Source organism: Dermacentor albipictus, chromosome 5 (assembly GCF_038994185.2).
Source record: "Dermacentor albipictus isolate Rhodes 1998 colony chromosome 5, USDA_Dalb.pri_finalv2, whole genome shotgun sequence".
NCBI lineage: Eukaryota > Metazoa > Arthropoda > Arachnida > Ixodida > Ixodidae > Dermacentor > Dermacentor albipictus.
Window position 1 is genome coordinate 144,759,981 of NC_091825.1, and position 23,775 is coordinate 144,783,755.

The 23,775-nt window shown below is 46.1% G+C and overlaps 2 protein-coding genes, 2 long non-coding RNA genes and 1 other non-coding gene across 11 annotated transcripts in view; 3 read left to right on the forward strand and 2 right to left on the reverse strand.

Moving 5' to 3' along the window:
• The window catches only part of LOC135906318 (arylsulfatase B-like), a 194,007-nt gene that overhangs the window by 152,237 nt on the left and 17,995 nt on the right, over positions 1 to 23,775 (reverse strand). Inside the window, exon 2 of one of the 2 annotated variants that reach the window (XM_070539130.1) lies at positions 27 to 309. The exons of the other annotated variant lie outside the window; for it this stretch is intronic. Within the exon in view, the coding sequence (XP_070395231.1) occupies positions 27 to 309 (283 nt within the window). The remainder of the gene's footprint in view (positions 1 to 26; positions 310 to 23,775) is intronic. 2 annotated transcript variants of the gene reach the window in all.
• LOC135906312 (uncharacterized) overlaps positions 1 to 23,775 on the forward strand; it is a 50,239-nt gene that overhangs the window by 17,555 nt on the left and 8,909 nt on the right. For 2 of the 6 annotated variants that reach the window (XM_065437647.2, XM_070539129.1), the window contains exons 7-17: positions 608 to 735; positions 6,673 to 6,901; positions 8,293 to 8,567; positions 8,801 to 8,919; positions 11,228 to 11,293; positions 11,957 to 12,121; positions 13,242 to 13,308; positions 14,443 to 14,518; positions 14,831 to 14,873; positions 18,832 to 18,938; positions 22,003 to 22,069. In XM_065437647.2, the coding sequence (XP_065293719.1) occupies positions 608 to 735; positions 6,673 to 6,901; positions 8,293 to 8,567; positions 8,801 to 8,919; positions 11,228 to 11,293; positions 11,957 to 12,121; positions 13,242 to 13,308; positions 14,443 to 14,518; positions 14,831 to 14,873; positions 18,832 to 18,938; positions 22,003 to 22,069 (1,342 nt within the window). Of the gene's footprint in view, positions 1 to 607; positions 736 to 6,672; positions 6,902 to 8,292; positions 8,568 to 8,800; positions 8,920 to 11,227; positions 11,294 to 11,956; positions 12,122 to 13,241; positions 13,309 to 14,442; positions 14,519 to 14,830; positions 14,874 to 18,831; positions 18,939 to 22,002; positions 22,070 to 23,775 lie in introns of those variants that run through there. The other 4 variants (XR_010565690.2, XM_065437649.2, XM_065437650.2 and 1 more) reach the window with 4 other exon arrangements.
• On the forward strand, positions 8,928 to 10,320 carry LOC135906325 (uncharacterized). The gene is made up of 2 exons (XR_010565698.1): positions 8,928 to 9,342; positions 10,049 to 10,320. It is a non-coding gene; the product is annotated as an uncharacterized lncRNA (long non-coding RNA).
• LOC139060602 (uncharacterized) lies at positions 15,415 to 17,039 on the reverse strand. The gene is made up of 2 exons (XR_011514955.1): positions 16,936 to 17,039; positions 15,415 to 15,556 (listed from the first exon to the last, which is right to left on the reverse strand). It is a non-coding gene; the product is annotated as an uncharacterized lncRNA (long non-coding RNA).
• On the forward strand, positions 22,723 to 22,795 carry TRNAA-AGC (transfer RNA alanine (anticodon AGC)). Its single transcript has one exon. It is a non-coding gene; the product is annotated as a tRNA-Ala (tRNA).

The following is a 23,775-nucleotide window of genomic DNA, read 5'->3' on the forward strand; positions in this document are numbered from 1 at the left end:
TGCTCGGGCAATGAAGACCGCGTTACCTGTTTCATAGATGAGGCGTCCTGTTGCTGCTGCTGGTGGTGTTTCCCTCGCACTCGGTCGGCCCACGTCAGTTCGGTGTGGCCGGATGTAGGGCGCCCCCTGGAGCGGGAGCGGCTGTTGCGTCGTCCCCTGGAGCGGGAGCGGCTGCTGCGGAGGGCGCTGCGGCGCTCGGGTGTCGGCGTCACTGAGCGACTCCTTGTGGTCGCTACGGGAATTCCCGAGGTGGCGCTCGAATCGCGGTGACTGGCGCCGCTCGGTCCTCGGGAGCGGTGGAAAACAAAACTTGGAATCATGAATGTGATTCATAATCCAAGTGGGCTATTTTCAACACCCTCTATTATGATTGTAAAGCTTTGTACAAGATGTGTTGAGATTCTGCAGTACCTTGCGCTGTTGTGCACAACACAATAAGCATTCGTAGTTGTCGATGCGTGATGCAGCTATTGCTCCACTTTGCATGCACAGATGCCTAGCACTCTAGCACTGTGGCATCAGTCTCGTCTTGACTTCCAACACCATGAATGTGTCGTTTTTGAAACGGCTAATTCACATTTATTTACTGTCATATGCACGTTGGCAGCTCAACCGTGTCAAGCTGGTGGAGAAAGACATGGAGGAGCTAAAGGGAGCACGCGACGAAGCTGTCGAGTTCTTGAAGCTTGAAAACGACATTGCTGTGATCGAGAACCAGATTTTCAAGTTCTACAGGTTAGTACTGCACGTATCTGTCCAGGTATTGACACGACAGCACGAGGCTTAGGCAAGGACTGCTTGATCGCATCCTGTGAGGGTTGCTAATGTAAGATGGGTTCAGTGGATGCTGTTGTGGCTTCCAGTGAAAACTAACTAAACCAAATGCTCACGCATGTTTACCACTGTGCTTGCTCATAGAGGGGCTTTAGCTTGGGAGCTCCTATGTAAATCCATAGGACTGAAGAAATAGTTTTTGTTTTTGTTGCCGGGGGTGGGGGGGCACAGTTACTTTGCCTATTTTGATGAGGTTTGTTGCATTTAAAAGAAGTTAAAATCTAAACTGTAGAGAGGGGATTTTTTAATTTATGCCATCAATACTCGGCAGTCAAAAAATGAAATTGCAAATCGGTAAACTGCACCTAAGTAGGTACTATAGTATATATAAAGTGGACATAATTTGTGTAATTTACATTGCTGCGAAATACTGTTTCTATGGCTATATTATAAGAAGCCAACAAACACTGACGCCAAGGACAACATAGGGGAAATTACTCGTGCTTAATAAATGAAATAAAGAAACGATAAATTAATGGAAATTAAGTGGATGAAAAAACTTGCCGCAGGTGGGAACCGAACCCACAACCTTCGCACGCGAAATGCGATGGTTGTGGGTTCGGTTCCCACCTGCGGCAAGTGGTTTTTCATCCACTTAATTTCCATTAATTTATCGTTTCTTTATTTCATGTATTAAGCACAAGTAATTTCCCCTATGTTGTCCTTGATGTCAGTGCTCGTTGGCTTATAATATGACTAATAAAAATCTGGCCCCTCAGTTAACCCCCTTTCTTCTCGTTTATTACATAACGAGGATCTCGAATCCGGCAACATTGATGCCTTTAGGTACCATATGTGGGTTTATTGACCAGTTGCCTACACCCAAAAAGATCACGTTCTCGTGACGTCTGCGGCAAAAAGGACGTTCCACGTCCGCCGCTAAGGCCTGTGAGTGGTGGCGCTGGCTAACACTCCCAGGTTCCACTCCCAGGGTTCTACTTGGTACCCAAGAAAGTGGATGGGAAAACGGCGCCGCGGTAGCTCAATTGGTAGAGCATTGCACGCGAAATGCGAAGGTTGTGGGTTCAGTTCCTACCTGTGGCATGTTGTTTTTTCATCCACTTAATTTCCATTAATTTATAGTTTCTTTATTTCATTTATTAAGCACAAGTAATTTCCCTATGTTGTCCTTGGTGTCAGTGTTTCTTGGCTTCTTATAATATGACTAATAAAAATCGGGCCCCTCGGTTAACCCCCTTTCTTCTCGTTTCCATGGCTAGTAATTCATGACCCCATGCCCTGCAGTGCATCAGTGACAGAACTGCAGCTAGTTTGCATAATTTTTAACCTCGCTAGTGTCAGCCTGCTCAGATGTTACCGCCAGACCTTTTTGGAGTAGTTCATATATCCAGCAACTCGGACACAGGTATTATATGTAGCCACTATTCTAGTTGAAATTAATGGGAAAAAATAGTTTTGCAGGCCATGTATTATGTAGAGCAGATAGCATTGCAGTTAAAACTCTGCAGAACTACTTCTTTGGCCTAGTTGGTGTTTACTGCATATCATATTGACCGTAAATAAAGATGGGGACAGCGGAAGAGAACACAAAAACAACACGGGCGGTCCGTGTTGTTTGTCCGCTATCCCCATCTTTATTTGCGGTCAATATGATATGCAGTTAAAACTCTATCTAACGAAACCCAATCTTTCAAAGTTCCCAATCTAACAAAGAAATTTCTGTTCCCCTGCAGTACCCATAGGGTTCAATGTTGTCATCAGCTCGAATTAACCAAACTAACTTGGCCGAGCTCGATTTAATGAAGTTTTTCCTGAAATAAATGAGTAAAAAAGTGGCGATTTCTAATTTCTAATTTCGATTTCTAATTTCGATTTCTAAAGAAACATATCGTTAAGCTGTATTATTAGTAAATTATCCTTCTACAATACCAGCAAAGCCACTTTTACAGTAACAACAGGCTTGGTATTAACCCTTTCAGGCGCCGCTTGCAATTATGCATAGAAAAAAATCTTTTTATATATAAACATTCTTTTTGGGACCTAAGAAACACAAAACCATTGAATTCTTGAAAGTTATTATGAAACTTTATTATTTGCAACATCGTACACAATTGTGTACGCAGCGCCTCGGTGGTCACAAAATTCACTTGTGGAAGGCGAGGAAGAAATTGCTCTCTTTCGTCAGGCACAGTTGCACGGCGCATTTCATGCAGAATATCCGGGTGCCTCATGTGCACTTCTCGAGCTTGCACCTAATTCGCACGTTCTGGTCGCGGGATTCGGACCAATGGTCAAAGGAGTCGTAGTGCGCGTCGGTGCAAGGACGCGATATTCTTGCTTTTTTGCCATATCTTTGGTTGTGGTGCTTGGATCTCTGCAAGAGAAGGCCTTCCACGCTTTTTCTCGGGTAGTACCGATTTAATTAATGCTTCGGCAGCTTGCAAGAAAGCGAAAATTCATCAAATATAGGAGTTTAGCTCCAGGCAGCGTTTGATTGTCACGGTGGTAGTCCAGCCAAGAATTGCAGATACCCAGGTTCACAAAAGGAAAAAACACTCTGTGTCCACTTCTTCAGCTTGCGTTTCCCCTGCAGCAGCGTCTTCCTCTTTTGTGAGGTTGGTGAACGCAGCTGCAACGCAGGCGTCGGTCGCTTCGCACGTGGCTTCTTCTTCGTCACTTTCCCCAACGTCTGAAACATTTATCAGCAATGAGCTCCAAAAGCCTTTCAGCTGTCTTTTGGGTTTTCTTATACTTGTTTGCAGTGTAGAAAGAACGACGAATGGCCAAAAAACCTGGAAAGAAAATCAAAGCAACTCTCAGCGTTCTTCATTTCTGCAGCGACCACGGCGCTTTGTACACAATCGTGTACACAAGCGCGTGCGAGCGTTAGCGTTCGGTCATCTCCTCAGAAAGGATAAAATTATCGCTCCTCGGTACTTCATATGATGCACAAGTGCGCCTGATTTTTTTCGCTTGCCACAATAAAAAAAAAGTGGCTCTAAAAAAATAAGAACTTGACTCACCGCTCTTTGCTGCTCCGGCGTCCACCATTTCTTGTTTTGATATGAACATCTTCACCGAAATGCGACAGATCGTGCCCAAAATGCACATGGTTGTCAGTTTAAAGCTTGGGAATGTGCTAAAACCAACCTAATAGAAAATCGCGCGCCCTAAACGCGAAAAAAACACCAGAAGTACAATGTACACAATTGTGTACAAGGCGCCTTAAAGGGTTAAGGTTGCTGAAGTATTTGTAAATTGTTAGGATGTGCACATAGTGAGTCTTGAGACCAAATCAAATTGAGTATGGAATACTTTTCGAATAATGGACAGCCGTTTGCACAATTGATATATAGAACGATGTTCACATACTCGTATCTTAAAGTTAGTAAGTTTCTGTCATTAAAAACAGAAATGCAGCATAAGGAGGTTTCTTTGCATGCACAGGACTCTTCAGAGTGTGTGAGCGATCGCCTTATATAGCCTGCAAAGTATGGCTACATAAGCAATGTAGCCTGCTCTACTAAAATTTTCATGTCTTAGTTACATCTGTAGTATGCCCATGGTAGCGAACACTTACAGAACTTTGGCTCCAGTATTATGTTTGATTAGGTGCTGTTAACGAGCCACTATGGCCCAGATATGAAAAAACTATAAAGTTTGTGACGTTGCACTGACCTACTAGTGCTACTGGTTTCGGTGTGAAATTTGAAGAAATGGTACTTTTACTAAATTTTCTTCTGCAAAATTGACCTATTGCCACGAAATTAATGAAAACCGTGCCCTGATAGAATACTCACTAATCAGTCTAAATTGACTTTGTGTTTCTCTTTAGTGTATATCTTTAATATAGCTCTACGGGCTTCATTGTGCAATAGTTCTTTTTTTTCTAGATCCATAATTTCATTAGAACTAATTAGGTGCTATGTAGAGTTGAACTTTAAAAACAAGATTATGTTTAAGGTTGTTATTTTTGTTCGGTCGAGGTTTTTGGAACCTGAGTAGTAGGGTTTGTTGATGCACTTGCTGGGGGTGGCTCAGTGGCTATGGGCTTTCCACTGCTGTGCACATGGTCCCGGGTTTGACTCCCAGCCACGGCATTTCAGTGGGATCTAAATGTGAGGACATTTGTGTGCTTAGATTGACGTACACATTAAAGGGTTCCAGTGGATTGAAATCAATTTGTGCACACATGCGACTCTTTAGTTCTATCATGCTCTACGACCGGCTGTTGCGTTGGCGTGGTTACGCCTTGCGGGTACTTCGCCCACTTACAGTATTTGCACGATTCTACTGCACCCGCAATTGTAATGTGCAGTTATATAACCGCCCAAATGTCCATAAAATTAACTTGGTGCCGATTCTACCACGCACACATAGACATGTGCACAGCTGAATCATAGCTGCTAGTCACTATCGGAGTCCAACGACACCTCTTTTTTGTTGCCTGTGGCCCGTAGAAAGTCATTTTCGGTTCTATCTAATGCATTAGAAATGCGACACATACAGCAAACTGAAAAATGGTGACTGCAAACCAAGGCATAAAGAAACACCGTCCATTCGATGTAAGTCTGGCTATAGCTACCTTGCATTGAGCTTTTTTACAGCGAAGATATTAGCCTCTCGTTGTTAGACATTTTTCGTGTCTATATCTGTGGGTAAAAATGTGGGCCTATCTTGTAGGTAGTGAAATACCAGACCAACCAGCTGTGGAGGTGAAGCAGGCTTCAAGCACTAGGCAGAGTGAAGCGAAAACTGCGTACATTCTTTGGAATCACGCATACAACATAGAGAACACCATTCGTTTCAATAAAGAACAAGCCCAAAACAAGCATCCAAACCACATAATTGATGATAAAACACTTCTCATAGCAGTGCTAAACATGTAACACTCCCCGCATACATTTCCCAGTAAAGATTACTGGGGAGTGACCTCACTAGCCTTTCATATATAAAAGAACCAGCCTAGCAACCGAGTTCATCGTTGTTGCAGCACCGCTATGGGTAGGCAACGCATAGTTCAGACTTCCGAGGAGCATCATGAATAAGAGGAGGTGCAAAGGGAAAGAGAAACGACAATGAGACCAGCGGCCGTGACTGGTGATTGCCGTGACTCCCATTACTCTAAAGCAATAAAGCATTGCATATTCTCATCTGCAGTTGTAGTGGTGGTTAACGGCAACTTCGCCGGATATCCACTTTCGCAGGGCCAGGGTGGCGAGTCTTTTTCTTTTCTAAGACTCAGTTTTATTTGTGATTTTGAGCAGAATTAGTTACGATTGTAACGCGCATGTAAATTTGAGCGCACTTTTTATTCAAAAAGAAGGTGCATGTCAGAATCGTGCAAATACGGCACCTTATATGGCAGGCAATGTTGGCCACGAGGATGGACTATGATCATAATAAAGTAATAGTTACAAAGAACTACTTTTGTCTTTCTCTTTGTCTTCATTATCTATCAAGATGTTACTGTAATTGAACTCTGCTTGTCTTGAAGAGCATGGGTGCGGAATTTCACTGATAACAGATTCAAGCATACAGAATACAAAAATGCAATAGTGAGCTCTGTGGCATTGCGATAATGAGTTTGTCAAGCTTTGCAACTCAATGATATCAAGTCATTCTTTCTCACATACCAAAGGATGAAGTTACCCAAAGTGGTTATTTACATTTCATGTAGAAACCTTGCTTTAGCGAGTCAACAGTGGTTCCACGTGGAAGTAAAGAAATGTTAGATGTGCACATTTTGATTTAGTCACTTGATTGACTCTTCATTTTACCATGTTATTTAACAAACCACCATATCATTCCTTCATTCCTTGCATGTATAACTTTTTTTACATTTTTTTTTTCTTCTGTCTCTATCTGCTTGACCAGACTTCAAAAACTCGTTCCTGAAAAGGAAGCCAAGCTGAAACAGCTTGAAGCCGAGATGACAAAAGTCAGCCAGCAGTACCAGGAGGCCCAAGAACAGCTTCGGGCCGACCGACATCGGATCGAAGAGCTTCGCTCCAATGCCCAGGCCAACAGGTCACGGTCGCGAGTCCTCGATTCGCTTCTGCAGGCTAAGAAGTCTGAGCAGCTGCCAGGTGTCATTGGACGTCTTGTGAGTTGCTTGCCGTGGTGACATCTGCCACTCAACGCTTTTGCAATGCCTGTGCACGATCACAAACATGTACAAAAAAAATAAGAAAAAGAACCAATTTGGGAGAAACGTGAACTTCTGTGATCTCAACACTGGTTTGTGGCTGCATTGTGCACTACGACATGTTGTAGTGAGGAAGGAGGTCTGTAGTGCCTATTATCTTAATAATAATAATAATAATAATATATGGGGTTTTACGTGCCAAAACCACTTTCTGATTATGAGGCACGCCGTAGTGGGGGACTCCGGAAATTTCGACCACCTGGGGTTCTTTAACGTGCACCTAAATCTAAGTACACGGGTGTTTTCGCATTTCGCCCCCATCGAAATGCGGCCGCCGTGGCCGGGATTCGATCCCGCGACCTCGTGCTCAGCAGCCTAACACCATAGCCACTGAGCAACCGCGGCGGGTCCTATTATCTTGACTTCTAATAAATAAGGTTATGAACATCAGTGCAGAGCGTAACAAAGACAGCACTTCACCGTTGAAGGACAATTGACACAAAAACACTGGGAAATGTTCATAGTATTCCTGAAATTAATTGGCTTTATATATTAGCTTACATATCACTAAGCCATCACCATATCAGTTCCCATTTCTAAAACATGGCTTTGGCTTGTATGCTGGTAAATGTAGAAAGTGTTGCTGAACAATGGGAGTAAAACTTCATATATTCATATATAGTCATATATAGTCATATATAGTCAAAACTTCATATATAGTCCTTGCTATCGCACGTGTGGAAAGTCTTTCAGTCCACCAAAGGAGAAATGACGGCAAGGCTATGGGACAACTTTGCGAAAAAGCAGGCTAACAAAGATGTGTGCGATGAGCAGGTGTGAAGAGTACTTTGTGCGACTAGTTCATCTCGCTGTTAATCTCATAGAGCAAGAGGAACCACTGCAATAACCTCGGTGGCCAGCTGCTTGCGGTCGCGTTTGACTGGTCCCGTTTTTCTAAGCAAGCAGAGCAACTCTCGCTTGAACATTGTTATGTTAAACATGTTTTATTATGTTAAGTTGATAGGTCAGTGGTGTGTCATGCGTCTGCTTTCTTCGGCACTGACACCAGTTGTAACCTACACCTGGGGATCTCGAAATGACTGCTCTAAAACGTGTCCTAGGCGCCCGACACCCGTGTCTATAGCGGATAGTCACCCTGTTTTGTGGCTGTGTCCTGGCACTGAGTACATTAGGCGGAAGATGCTTAGGTAAGTCAAACTAAAGCCGAATGTCCCAAATGACTTTAGAAATTGAATAACCGACAAAAAGTGCTTTAATTCATTGCTGTAGTACCTGCATCAAACATGCAGGCATTCATTTAAAGGACGCTTTTTGCTATCTTTTTGTAGCGCACCTCGTGTAAAAAATTAGGGGCGAAGACAACGACGAACGTGGGGTTCAAGCTCCGGGCCTCCAGCCTCCTGCTTCTCCTGGTGCTATCAACTTTACCCGGCTGTAGAAGCATCATACTGGCCACCAAGAAACTGCAGGTGCATCATGTAGAACTCCATGATTCTTTTGTGATGCCTTGCGCGGCCAAGGCAGGCATACATGTTTCGAAGGCTCGATGGAGTGACCAGGCTGGGGGCACGGCGTGGCTCAACGAGGCGGTAGCATCAAAGAGGTGAGGCACGTGGTCTGTGGTAGATTGGCTGATGAAGGGGCAGATGATAGATAAAACAGGTGGAGGAATAAACTGCAGAAATGTATGTGTACAGATATACGTTTCGCTATTTTAATTTATTAAAGCTTAGAGTTAACTCAAAGTACAAACAAGAGGCGGTTGGCAGGTACAAAGTGCAGTAAATGCTGAGTGCAATCGCCGTAATCATGGCCGCGTCTCGTTTCGTCAAGCAGCACGGGTTGCCTGTGGTTTCCAGAGGTCACGGCCGTCCTAAGCGGCCACTACGTGTGCACGGGATACGTGCAGTTGCCACGCGGCGAGGCGCACATCATGGTTCGCCACGAGATCCAAGGTGGGGGTCGGTGATAATGCGCATTGCATTTCCGTAACAAGTACCGCCTTCATTTCTTTCTCGTGCGAGAGTACATTCGGACGTCGCAAGCAATAGACGAGGCAACCTAAAGTTTGCCCGCGCGGCACCAGCGCCGAATGCTCCCCTAGCGGACCGATGGAAGTTTCGAGGGTCGTCGCTGCGCTGGCGCGCGCCCGTGTTCTGTACGGCGGGAGCGCTCGTGCGCGTGGTTTTTGCGATGCCGAGTGCGACCTCATCAGCCAGGAAAGGTGGCACGTAATACTGATGTGTTGTCGATTGCCACAGCAGCCTCGAAAACACGAAAGGTCCTACGCAGCCCGTGAAGTTCTACAGATTTCCTGGGAAGTGGTACGAGAAGGACAGACGACAAGCATGGATAACTGCAGTGCGCGGCCGAGTCAAGTAAGTCTCATACTTTCGCATTCGCGTGTAATATCTTGAAAGCGGAATAGTCATATGTCTGTTTTTAGTGCACGGCCGTTTGTTTAGTCGTGTCGCGTTGTTGAATTGTGGTGCCATCCGCCGTTTGTTAGCGGTAAATGCATGCGTGTTGCGCCGCTAAGCTCTACGACGCGTGCTCGATTCCCAGCCACGGCGGCCACATTTCGAAAGGGGCAAAATGCAAGAACACAGCGGGCCTCATAATGATTTCGTGGTTTTGGCATGGTTTTGGCACTTAGAATCCCCGAATTTGTTTGATTGCACTGTGGCTTCCCTCGCGATCGGCATGGACGAGCTCAAGAGAATTATTTCCCTTTTCCAAACGCTGCAACTTAAATTACTAGTTGTGCAGGTAACGAAAGGGGCCGCGCGCTACTTTTGTGTGGTAGCAGACCGCATTTAATGCAAGCCGCCGTCGTCGCGTGCGTCGGGAAGCGGCAGATCGGAAAGCAGCCGCTCGATATGTGCGCGTTATGTTTGTTGTTTGCCCATGCTTTCTAAGTATCTAAGTGTGCAAGTATCATAACTTGTAGTGGTACCACTCTTGTTGAATAATATATGCACGCAATCACAGGAACGTTACCTTTGCAAACATATTATTGGGAGTAATTTAATCCCCACAACAAATACGCACACATACTGTTTCATTTATATATATGCGATGCAGATGAAGCGGCGCCAAACAGACCGATGGCAATCACAACAGTCTTCTCAGCAGTCAGCACCACCGGGACATGTGCTTTCGTACTGCAGCGACACAGCTCTTGAGCAGCAGCAAGACACGTGTGAAACAGACTCCAGAACATGCCTTTGTGAAGTGATGGAACCGTCAAGAAGCAGCCCAATGGATCTGCAGTCATCGAGTAGTATGACAACAGAAGTTCCTGCTGCCAGTGTGACTTATGTTGTAATTGAAATAAAAGTGGCTAAATTTCTGAACATGGTGCGTACCTCCAACTCGACGTCGTCTACGATCTTGTCGGACACCTGTGACACGCACTTGGCTTTCACTCTCACATCACCGTCCACAATTTGTTCAACGCCGTACACGTTCGGAAGCAGACGCTCCCCTATCGTGAGGTAATTGCCGCCACGAAAAAAAGGTGTCGGCGTCGGCAACCTCCTTGAAACCGCACGGCAATCATTGCATCGCTGTTGAGCAAGCAGGCGATATGCCGCCGTCAAAAACGGAGCGCCGTGAGAACGAGCAGCGAAGAAAATCGCGGACGGCACAACGTAAACGAAGTGGAGACTACTCCACGACGCGACCGCGCTGCTTGGCGTTTCCACATTGGGGCGCTGTCAGGAGGCGGCGCAGTAGCGCCGCCTGGCCATGGTTTTCTCGTCTATATGTGTGGTTCGCACACGCACGCAAACACATGCATGTCCAAATTGCGCGCACACGCAAAAAGACCACGGACGTGCACGCTTAGCCACAAGTAATAACACATGTACATAAACGCACACGCATGCACGTGAGCACAAACATACATGCGTAAACACCATGTGCGATCATAAACTTAATGACCGATGTTATCGTTGTCGAGAATTTGGAACAGTTGTCTTTAACAGTGCAGTTAGGAATGTACGGGAGCGCTTCAATCCGTATAGGATTGTGAGAATTCGCACTAGATGAATGGATGGTGATACCAGACTTAATGTCCTTAAATACCAACAACACAAATGAAAGGGCACCTAAGTGTCATGGCGAGACCATGCATAACACGAGGTTTAGTTTGAGACTTCTCGGTGCATTCACCTGTATCCCAGCATACTTTGTGCTTTACATGTGCACAAATGCATCTAAAAATGAGTGGTCAGAAAAGGTTTTCGTTTTGTCTTCCAGTGTTTGAGGGCGACAGGAACGGAACCGGATGTCGCGGGGGATATGTGGTGAACGACCGCCGCTGCTGTGAGTAAACTCGCACGTCGCCACAGGCTCGGTGCGAAAGTCGTAGAAACTGGAAAAGGAATCGGCAATGCTCCGGGAGGCTGGAACCCTTGACGAGCCGTCTACGTTTGTGTAACGTGTTTAATCGGAGCTATCGTTGAAGCTCGTGTAGTGGAACACATACGCTGGTCATTTGCTAATTGCGGGAAGACGATAGATTTGTTATTATGTCTCGGAGCGGTACTTGTAGCTACGACGGGGCGGTTAGCTTAGGCTACGGATTAATTTCCCCCTATGAGGTTTTCCGAAAGGCACCAAAAAAGCCCTTCGTGCGGGTGCGTAAGCATGTCACCGCCCAAGCGTAAAGATACGTGGAAAGTGTGAAGGTCTGGGACAGACAGTTGTGTACCTTTATCTGGGGCGTTGCGTAAACGGGGAGGAAGGAACAAAGCAGAAGCAGTGGCTGTGTGTGTACTCAGTTTCGCACTTGCGTCCCGCTTACGCAAAACTCCAGTCAATGTCTGTAGAAAGCGAGAACGTGCACCGCATGACCATTTCTCTCTTGCTTTTGTTTTTGAAAGAGGAGCATCAAGGCCCGCAAGCTTTCCAAACAGACAACCGACGAGTCCGCGATGCGCTAACAGCAAGAAGAACCCATCACTGTAGCACTGCCATGTCTTGCAGACGTATGCCGACCTGGATACTACAGCCCTGGCGGTCTGTTCCGCGACTGCATCCCCTGCGACTTCGGCTCCTACACCGTGCAGCATGGCTCGCCCTTGTGCCTTCGGTGTCCGCCCGGCATGACCACCTATCGGCAGGGAAGCACCTCACCCAAGGATCGCGAAGGTGCAGAAATCCATTTAGCGCGGTGATTAGCGTTAGTTTAGATTCGGGCATTGTTGCAGAGTGAGCGCATGCTAGTAGGGCGTCATGAAGGGCCTCCTACGGGATTGAGTACCTAGCAAGGAAGGTGCATAACGTTCATAAATAGCTTGCATGCACAGGGTGTCCCAGCTGTCATGCACCGAGATTTAAAGATACGCAAATGCCACGTAGCTGGACAGAAGTAAGGTAATGTTATTTGCCCTCGCTTGGAGATACTCAGATTATCTTTTAAATTCTGCCAAATCAAATAATTACTCTAGACAATGAACTTCTCAAATTTCATAGATTAAAAGTGTCAATGAGAAAATTGCAGTGCAGCATGAAAAACTTCCGACACAGGTTTCTGTTGTTCAATACGTGCTTCATAAAAAATATTTTTTGCCGAGATTGAAAAAACCCCCCGAACACATGCAAAGTGCCTCGAGCGGGTAGTCGTGCGGCAACGAGATCATCCGGGCAAGTTGCGAGAACAAAACGCGATCATCCGGGCAACAAGTCAAAACTTAAAGAAAATGTGGTGTCTGGCCCCGAACCCTTTGTACATGACCACATTACATACGCTAGTCAGTGCCAAAACAAGTTACAAAAAATATTGCTTCGGAGTTTTTCCTAATGTTTGTTCACAATATCACTCAAGCTAGAACTTCTAACACGCCGAAGGTTCATTTGCCATTCCCAATGCCAACGTTCAAAAGGCAGACACAGGGCACCATACACTTCATTGTAATCTTCTGGCGCTGAGCGATGAAGGCCAGCGGTCCGTGAGTTCCACGGCACGAGTTTTGCTTCACCTCGTGAGATGCCGCCACGCTGCGCCGCGCCTCCTTCAAGCGCTTTTCAATATGGTCCTGTGCACAGTATGGCGTGGTGTGGTGTGGTGAGGCGTGCTGTTGCGAACATGCACTACAGCCATTTTAAGATTGTTTCTAGTATCATCTCCAACCAATCTGCTTTGCCAGATGCCATTTGATGCTTAATCTACTCTCGATTACGGGAGAGCCTGCATTTTTGTTTATTTAAGCATTCGTTTCGGTACAAGAAATGTGGCGTTTTACTAGGACTGCTCCGACCTATTTTTCAGTGACCTGGGTGATCTATGCTTTCCTGTTTGGAATAGCGAGCTTGACGTCACTGGTCCTCCTTATATGGTAAGCACCGCTTTGATGACTAGGTATTGCGACACATGGTCTTCGAGTATTTTACCATAACAAATGTGTGAAACGGTCTTTCCCAGTGCCATCAGATCACAAGCCTTGAAAATCAGAAATAGCTTATATAATTCCATTGAGTAGCACATTAAAGCTTTGAATTATCATGAACAACTTCCATACTCGGCCGCCTACGGACATATGCATCTAATTTACAAACTTTCGCTGTGCATTTTTCAAAGTGGTTACCTTGACATTGCAATTTGTTGTGGAAGTAATTTACGCGTTTTCAGGCAATCCACCGGAACAGGCCGGCTGATCTACTCTATATCCTGCACGTTATTTTAGATAATCAGTTTGAATAAAAAAGAAGTAACCCAGTTCATATTGTTTTGTATGTTAGTCGAACCAATGTTCAAGGCTATTTGTCTGTATTCCTGATACTATCTGCAGTGTGTGCGTAAATTAGGTGTCAAGTAAACTTCAACTATCACGCATTTTGCATTAAAGTTGATGTCCATTAAGCACTGTTCACTGCCACGCGTGGCGGTCCTATGGCATCTTGAACATTAACGCGACGCCACACGACAGCGTATGACTGAAATCAAGATCGCTTGAATTAGCTTACTGTTAAGCAGTCAATACGGTTCGGCTACGAATTTACAGACCTCATACAAGAAAGGAAGCGCTGGTTGAATATGACTAAAATGAAAAGTCGAGAAACACGGCAATATAGAAAAAAGAAATAAGAAAGCTGCTTTCGCGAGAGACTTCCGAACTGTCGCAAAACGGTATCGCTCTAGCCGAAGTTTAATAATAATAATATTTGGGGTTTTACGTGCCAAAACCACTTTCTGATTATGAGGCACGCCGTAGTGGAGGACTCCGGAAATTTTGACCACCTGGGGTTCTTTAACGTGCACCTAAATCTAAGCACACGGGTGTTTTCGCATTTCGCCCCCATCGAAATGCGGCCGCCGTGGCCGGGATTCGATCCCGCGACCCCGTGCTCAGCAGCCCAACACCATAGCCACTGAGCAACCACGGCGGGTCTAGCCGAAGTTTGGAGGTCTTAGTCACACGCCAAAAATGTGTGACTTTTCTGGATGAACACGTTGCCGTTCTTTAAACCAGGGTGTCAAAAGCCTGGTCATCCCAATGGGAGGTTGGGACCGTCAACAGGGAGGACAAGCGTTCACGCTGCTTTCAGGTAAGCAGGGAGATACTGCATACCGGTCACAAGTACTTGTTGTTAGCCTAGTTGGCATTTTCTGAAACTCGAGTTCACTGTTAAAAAGAAGATGAATATCCAGACTCGGCAACCATCTTCGATATTTATACTTATACGCTTTTTGTGTTCGTTAATGTACATTACGTAGCGACATATATGTGGGCACATTTATCCTTCAGCATCGCAGTGAGCTTAGTTTCCTTGGAATGACGTTACTGTTTAGACCATTTGATCGGAGTAAAGTTTAGAATAATATAGAACTACATAAATGCCTCTTTCTCGTTACTGCAGCCCAAGGTTCTTCCGCCTACTCGTAGCAGAGCTTCGGACCGACGTAAGTTGACGCAAACCTAATGAACAACGACACGGGCAAAGCGCGACCATTCTTTGCCACGAACGAAAGAGGTGCAAAGCCGGAGTGGATCCGCCTAAGGCATAGGAAAAACGCCTCGGTTTATCTTAACGAGGTCACACCATAGAGAAAGAAAAAAAAGTTAAGAGCGGCCACTCCCATAAACCCCCAGCGGCCCAATCGAACCTAGCGCACCTGGCGGTTGATGAGAGCAACTGGCCTGCACTTCCTGTTTCGGTTCCGCTGGCGCGAAATTTGGATTACCCCGCCTAACCGACGTTGGGCTGTCGCGGAAGCTTGTCATTTCAGATCACTTTTCGTCACCCAAATGGCAACGCTTTTATTTGTCGCTTTGATTTAGCGATTCACTCTTTTGTCTAGTTCAATATTTGGTGTGAATTGAGGTAGTGACGCAATTTTTATTTCGATTAAGTTGTAACAGATGGAGATAGAGGTAATCATAATTCACCACGGCTTTATCCATCGCGCTTGTCTTTTGTGTTTTGGTACAAGCGCTCATATGTATCAAAGAGACAGAGTTTCCGCAATGTTTTTATTGCAAGTCAAGATAGGCTTCTTCTGGGTTCTGCCGTTGTCAAAGCACCACGACACACTGCAGTAGCTGCCGTAGCTTGGACCGCCGGACGGCATGGCATCAGCACGGTCTGAAAATGTCAATAAGTGCAAGCTTCATTATTTACCAAAAACATATGCACACGTCATAACTGTACCAGGAAACCGCTTTGAATGAATAGCGAACCGATGCATAATATAAAACCACCGACACATCCTGACCTCTGACCCATATAACCCGGACTTACAAGGATAAATGTTGATACCCCGTACAGGGGTGTTCAAAAGTTCCCAGGCCGCTTTCCAATTTAATCCCATGGAGGGCATCGCGGCCTGTGAAGTTTTGGACACCCCTGTACGTACTCAGTATAAGGAGTACATTGGTAGGCAAAATAGCAGTTCACATAAGCGTGATGAAGATACATTCGAAACGTCCAAATACGAGGCCTTTGTTCAAATGCGCGCCACGCCACGCCTACGCTACAATACGTTGTGCAATGTCTTCGCCACAAAAAAATGATAAGGAACCGAAAATTACTAGAATGCGCAGTACTTCCCAACACAGCCGCCGCAATAAGTACGTGCAGTAGTCACTGGTGACTTTTCTCCACCGTTACTTTTCTGTATAAACAATCCGCACGGACGCATACACCAGCGTCCGTCCGTGCGCCTTAGATACACACCTCGCTAAAGTACCAAACGCAATAAGCTATGCTCGCTGTTTATGTCACATGCCATTGTTTGCAAGCAATATCGTTAAAATATTCAGGAGCCCTTACTCTATAAAGGAAACGAGCAAGCAAAACTTCGCTACAGCGTGCCTAACGTCCTGCTTTATTTAGGTAGCGCCCGTCCCCGGAACGCCGTTTTCGGACTGAATTATGTCTTTTATGTTCTTTCCAGCGTTCGTCAGCCTCTAGAACGGGCCAACGAAAAGACCGTCAACCGTGACGCGATCACTTAAACGCGGTTTAGGAATTCAATTTTCTCGAAACCGGAATTTTCCTGAAATGCGCAATTCATGATATCGACCTTAAGCGTTGTCCAGCAGATCATTTTTAATCCGCCAACACGAACTATTTCAATGGAACGCCGATACCGCGGTTATCGCAAACAGCGCTGGGCAAGAACGGTTTACCCTCGCAAACCTAGACGCAGCGTCTCGATGGCGTCTGACAAGCTGCGAGTCGCAGTGCAGTGCACAGCCGTGAACCGGTGGAAGGTAATGGCAGCTTCGCGTCGTTTGATTATTTTCACGGAACGCAACCAACAAAGATTATTCTGTTCTCGGTGGAGATAGCAAGGAAGTACAGCTAGTACAGCTCTCTTGCTACGCGTTTCTTGAGGGGGGATGCTTTTCGCAATGTTCGCGTCTCGCCGCCTCATATAGAGCCGCAAACTGCTTTTTTTAGCGAACCTCGTCGCGCTCACAAGTCAATTACTCCAAGCTTCGCTTAAAAACGTGACTCACCTTTCTCACACACAAGAACACCTACGCAGCCGGCGTTCACGAGACGTTCCCGCTGGCACGCCACTGGTGTCGTTGATTTCTTCTCCATGGACGAATCAGGACGAATGGTGATTGGTGTTGATGGCAGTACGAATGAAGAACAAAAAGCACGGAAGGTGTTCTCGATAAATTCTGTTCTTATGTATCAGAAACACGCCAAATTTGGGTGTATAATTATTATTTTGTAAAGCGATTGAGCAGAATTCATTACAACATTTTCTTTTTTTTGCGCCTGCGTCCCCTGGCGTTTGATGAGAGCATTCGTTCGTTACGTAGCCGTGACGTAGTTCCTGAGGCCAGATTTCTCGGAGTGTCCGCTCTTAGTCTTTTTCTTTCTCTATGGTCACACGGCGCGTGGCCACTTTCAAGAGCAACCGGTAGAATGGAGTATCCCCTTCCGTCGATAGCTCAGTTAATAGAGCGGTGGACATTGGAGGTTGCACCGAATGCGGACATCCATAGCTCGCTGGTTCGGATCCCGCTCGACGGACTGTTTTTTTTTTTGCTGTTTTTTTTTTGCTGTTTCGTAAGTTTGGAGAATATTTATTTTTTCCCAAGTTGCTGTTTCCTTATTATTAACATTTCAGTAATTCTTCCTTTAGTTCGTGTTTTTTTTTATTGCTGAAACAAAAATAACGCAACTGCACAGAGGAACGAAAGCGTAGGAGAGGCCTGGGCCAGCAAGGACGTGTTGGAGAAAGCATGACGGAAGTCACACGCTGTTTTTCACATAGGAACACTGGGAATAGGTACCCTGAACGCCAACGTTGGCATGGCAACCACGCTTTTGAAGCTCTCGTTGATGTTCTAAGTCTCGGGAAAGTGAGATAAGTTTTTTTTCTCGGCCAGTGTCTTTTCTCGCGGCGCCTTATGTTCGCGAGAAAAGCTGATATTGGAGCGCGGTGTGTAAGCTTGAAAGCTGTGTGTTTGGTTCTGTGTGCGTGTGTGTGTCAGCCGGCAACAGACACAATCAGGCAATGATGGCGCGGGTCTTCGTCGTCGTCTTCGTCGTCGTTGTCGACGCGCCACGGAAAAACACAGAAGCGCGGCTGCTTCAATAAAAAACTGTTAGAGAAGTTTCGCAGGCTTTGTTTTGTCGCGCGTGAGCAACACGCACTTGCAGAGGCTCGTAGCAATGCAAGTTCGAAGCTCACGCTTGTCTTCTCCGGCGAGACGATCGGAGGCGCAAAGACAGATGGCACACCTACTTGACTGCATCCCCGGCTTCAAAAAACGTGACGTCAGGGCCTCCCTTATCTTGTATCTTTCCTCCATGCACAACTGCAATACTGCTCTGCGTGGCGAGTAGAAATTCATTCTCATTGTTCGCAAGCAGAAACTGCACAGTGAGCTACAAGGAACGCCGCTGTAGGGGGTCCGGATTAATCTTGTGCTCCGGGGTTACTTTGCTAATGTCATAAATCTTTTGTTTTTCGTTCCGCTCCTATCCGAAATTGATCGCCACGGCGCGTATCCATCCCGGGACGCCGAACTCGTATACACGTTTACACGTTTACGTATAAACAACGTATAAACGTTATAAACATTAAAAAGTTAACGTTAAAATGTTAACGTTATAAACGTTAACGTATAAACGATAAACGTATACACGTTTACAAAAAAACATTGCGAGGAATTCCCCAATGAAACGCCCGAGAACAATAAAACGAAAGCTTACCAGAAATAACGTGCCCCCTGTGACTTCCTGACTGCGTTTGGTTTCCGGAACTCTGCAACAGCGGCTGTGACACCACGAAATTTGGCTGAAAAATTTATAGGCAGCTGTCAATATTTACGCGGTGTCATCGCCGGCGCATTCTTGAGTCCAACCGCGATTGTATTCACCCTGTTTTGCAGCCGTGATGACGCGCCGTTCTGGAAAGTCGGCGACAGTGCAAGAGCAGCAGCCGCTCTTGGCGGCGACGACGGCTGCGTCGCGGCAAGTTGGAGCCACTCAGACTGACGTGAGTGTCAATAATTGTGGCCTCCAAGATTGTACCTTGGTAGTGTGTGCCGCTGCGGTCTCGGAGGCCATGCGATGATTTACATTGAATGCTACTGTATAGCCCGGGGTGCTAGCTCGCACGTTTTAATAATGCGCCGTACTGTCGAATTCACTATCTTGAAAGCTTCAATGAGTCCAGATGATTGCTGCTGCATCGCTGATTTACTCAAAAGTGGCGCCATCGTGGACTATGACAATATGCTGGCAATTGGACAGCGTTAATTCATAAATCGCCTCTCTGGAAATGTATACTATCTACGGCCCTATTGTCGCCGTTGCCATTTTGTCATCTCTGATTGGCTCACGGGGCGCCTGTGACTTCTCTGGTTGGCTGAAAACGGCCACGTTACGGAATTTGACATCAGGGCACGCCAACTTTGAGTGCTCCTTAAGAACAGAGAGGTATGTCGGTCGCCATATGAATGTTTGTACAGTACATTTGCGGAATCTCCATTTGTCTCATTGTGATTTCCTTGCTAAAGTTATAAACTCTGGAATTTTCCCTCTCGTTTGCTTCTTTTACCTGATGCTTCCTTTACTTTCTAGACGCAACTAAATACCATTTTTTAATTCTATCTGATTTCTAGCTCACTCCCCAGCCATATATGAGCCATATTTAGAGGGAAGCTGAACCTAACTTCGGTGGGTGTATATATGTAACCTAACTTAACCTACAACATATAACCTACATGACCTAACCTAAACTCGGTGGCAGTATATATAGTCGCTATAGTATCGCTGCAAACTCAACCTTGGTATATATATATATACATATATATATATTGCGGTCGTGCGAGCAGAGAATGAAACTATGCCATTTGCTACCGTGTTCCAACGGCGCGATCATGCTCTTTCATCCTCTTGCGTCTGCCTCGGTGCTCGTGATTGTGGCACTGACTTACACCGCTAATCAGGTTTTCTAGTGCAGAGCGTGCAAAATCGTCCGTTGCGCTTAACGAGACAAACGCAACAGCTCGCGCGCGAGACCGTCACCGGAAGTGCACCACTCAGCAAAAACGCGCGCGCGCGAGAGAGAGAGAGAAGCAGGCGGGGTCCATGATGTATTTCTCACGCGATCATCAGGATCCGATATGAAAGAATGCAGGGAAGGAATTTCACTTGCAGAGGCTAGACGGGGAAAGCGGAGAATGTCTATATTGGCGGTGACGCTCGCCTCCTGAAATCGCGGGTTCGCGGCACTTCAAATGTTTCTATTTCTGCTATTAATGAACCAAATTAAAAAATTCATGTGGTAGAACACTACTTAGAGCGCACGTAACAACTTCCAGCGAACAAACAAAATTTGCTGTGTGGCATAGTGAGGGGCCTTTGAGCAAACTCACTAAGTGTCTCCATGGATACACTCTAAGAAAAAAAGGACTAAAAGGGGTAGGGAGGTTAGTCCTTTCGGGGACTAACTGATTTGCCACAACCATTAGTCCTTTTGGGGACGAACTGACATGGGATGAACTGTTACTCCCCATGCGCTTACTCCTTCGGGGACTAACAGTTGCCCCTGCCCGATGGTCCTCAAGGGAGTAACTGTAATTCGTTCCGATGCTCCGCAAAGGTGCAATTAATTACATTAAGCATTCATACCCTAATAAAAAATTAATGAGCTGAAAAAAAAAACCGTGCCAGAGAAGAGGATTCGAACTCATGTCCTCGCGGTCATAAGTCAGGTACTCTAACCACTTTACCACGCCGCTTGCTTGAGAAGAGGGGGATATCTAGGCAAGATTAAGCATGGGAACGCAAGTGCGGCAATATAAAAGTGACTCCGTATTTTGTGCAAGCTATGCAGTGAGAGTCTACCGTTGAGTGTACTTGCAACCATAAGCGACTGCGAAAAGAAATCAGCCCGAGTATATTTAGGGTGATTTAAACTGAGGCACTAGGCCATGTTTACGTGTAGCGAGCTCAAACGGGACACCGAAGACGAAAGAGAAGGGCAATTTCTCTGTCGCTTAGCGTGTGCCGTTTGAGCTACACATCGCTTCAGTTCGCAACCTCCTTGGAACGGAAGGAACTTAGGTACTGTTGACCAAGAAAATCTAGCCGTCTATCAATGACTAGCGCGTTTAATGTGTATCGCTCACATATGGGGTGCGCACGAAGGGCATGCTTCTTCACATTCCAGTTTTAGGTTTCACGTAATTTTCTCACGAAGAGGCAAGGTGCTGCTTTGCATGTAGTTCAATAGACAATGCACGAACTTCGAACCATTCACGATTTATAGACAATACCGTTTTCGCCGCATCGCTCCATGACACTGACGAAAACAGCGAAGTGCCTGGGGAGTAACTGTTGCCGTTCGTCCTCCCATTGCTCTCTTTCCGAGCAGGGACTAAACACTTACTCTCCGAAATTTGCACACGGCACGCACATTCATGCAGTTAGTCCTTTGGGGGACGAAAGCGCCCTTTTTAGGACTAACGGCGCAGTTACTCCCGTTTTCCCCGGGATTTTTCTTAGAGTGTACATTTGACAGTTGCGCATGTATCCTTATGGCACCACGTTAACAGTCTTGCCTTTTTAGTACTTACCGCTACAGCAAGCTTACACCGATAAAGAATGTCAACAGAAGCCACAGCGTATTACCTTATTTAAATATGCCTCAGAGGTTGTTCAAAGAACAGGTATATCCCGACCGCGGCGGCCGCATTTCGATGGGGGCGAAATGCAAAAACACCTGTGCACTTAGATATAGGCGCACGGTAAAGAACTTCAGGTGATCCAAATTATTCGGGAGTCCCCCACTACGGCGTGCTTCATAATCATATCGTGCTTTTCGTGCTAATTCGGCGAGCATGCGTCCCCAGTGACATTTTGTAATTCTTTGCATGCCTCTTTAATATCGGAGCTCCACAGTAAAAGCCGTGGGGGGCGTGTTTAGCGATTCGTCCCGAGTAGGGGGCCAGAGCGACGTATTTTGGTAGGCTAAAGCATTCTACAACAAGCCTGTGCCTCCACGTGTTATTCGCGAATGCCCCGCGCATTATTTTTTCATGCTTCATTCGCAGGGCCACTTCCACGTAGGCTCAGCGCACCGCGGAGTTCAAACGAAGCCCTGCGATACAAAGCCTCGAGGTACTTCCGTGCAAATGTCCATTTATAATGAGCACGCATCTCTTGCAAAACTTGAACGCATGCATTCACTCAGCTCTCACTATTACCACATGCATAATTGTCAATACTTCACTGCATCACTAAGTACATAAGGTATTATCTGTCTTTTTTAATTGGGGAGAGTTTTTACGTAGCTAATTGTTGTTGTCGTGGCATAATTGATTACTACTGAAGTATTATTGCACAACAGAAAAGACACGGACGCAAGAGAAGAACACTGATGCGCAATAACACTTCACGAATGGATCCCCAACTTGCCCCGAATACTGCTATCATTGATTATGCCTGTCTTTGCAGCTCTTTTTCTGGTCCTGTCTTTACAGTCATGATATTTATTTTCTGTTGCTTTTGTTTTCTTTTTATTATCGTGCCACACACTGTACGTTCTGTAAGCTCTGTATGTTTCTCACGCAAGCACTCTGCGCACACACAATTTAAAATGGGGATTTCAGTCGGCCACTAGTGTTATTCCAACAGCAGACGTTCCTGATTGCGCAATGCCCGATCACCACGAGACCGGTCGGTTGCCTCTTCGCTTTCCTCCATTCCCCCTCGACTCACACCAGAAGCGGTGCGCATTGGAAGTGGCCTTCTTACTTGGTGCACCACCCGTCGGGGGTGTAGCTCAGATGGTAGAGCGCTCGCTTAGCATGCGAGAGGTACTGGGATCGATACCCAGCACCTCCACGAATTTTTTTTCTTTTGACCGTAACCTTTTGTTTAAACAAGCCTTTAACGCTTGGGGGCTTTAATCAGACTACAGGAAATTTAAATGTCGGAGTTTTGTTTCTCAGAAAATGAAGATTGGCGTTGAAAGACGCCGCAGTATGATGGCCTGATAATTTCTGATGACTGAGTTTTCTATGCCCCCCCCCCCCTAAGGACTGTACACGAGTGTTCTTGTATTTAACGCCAATCAGAATGGGGCCGACGCGACCAGGAGTCCAAACCATGATCTTAGGGCATTCAGGCAAGTGCCGTGACAGTGTGGAAAAATAAAATAAACATAAAGCTGGAGTTCCATACTTCAAGGTCATTGAGGGATCGCTGTCAGTGATAGATTTAAAACACGGTACGTGGTTCAGAAAAACTCTCTTTCTGGAGCTGTGTGGAAACTACACTCTCTGAAGACTTCCCATCTCCTCCCTCCGTCTCCCCTGCTCTTGCCAACGGCCTCACCAGGCCGCTGCCTCGGGCCTTTTTTTTTTTTTCTTTCCTCCTGCCAACTTCCCTCTCCCCGATCTCTTCACCTCGTCTTCCAAACCTGTCCACCCCGCAGCGAGATCTTGAAACGACACGTGACAGCGCTTATTTTTTCGTCAGTCGCTTTCTTTACAGGCAACCGCTGCCGACAACGACCGCACGTGACGTTACCGTGTACTAACCCGTTAAAACTAACCTGCCATGAATGACAAGACCGCCTTTGTCAATGATAGGCCCACCTATCGAAACATAGGCCAGCCTTTCTGAGGCACTTTATCACCTGTTTATGTGATTTCTATACCACGGTGCAGTAGAGCTATACCGTTGCATTAAATGGATCCAGCTCTAGATTGTTTGCGTGCGTCGCACCAGTGTCTGTTGAGACAGTACGGCGATGATGGTGAGTATAAAGGGATGCCTATATGTTCTCGCTTCGGCCTTGAATGGTCTTGTGGATTCCTATC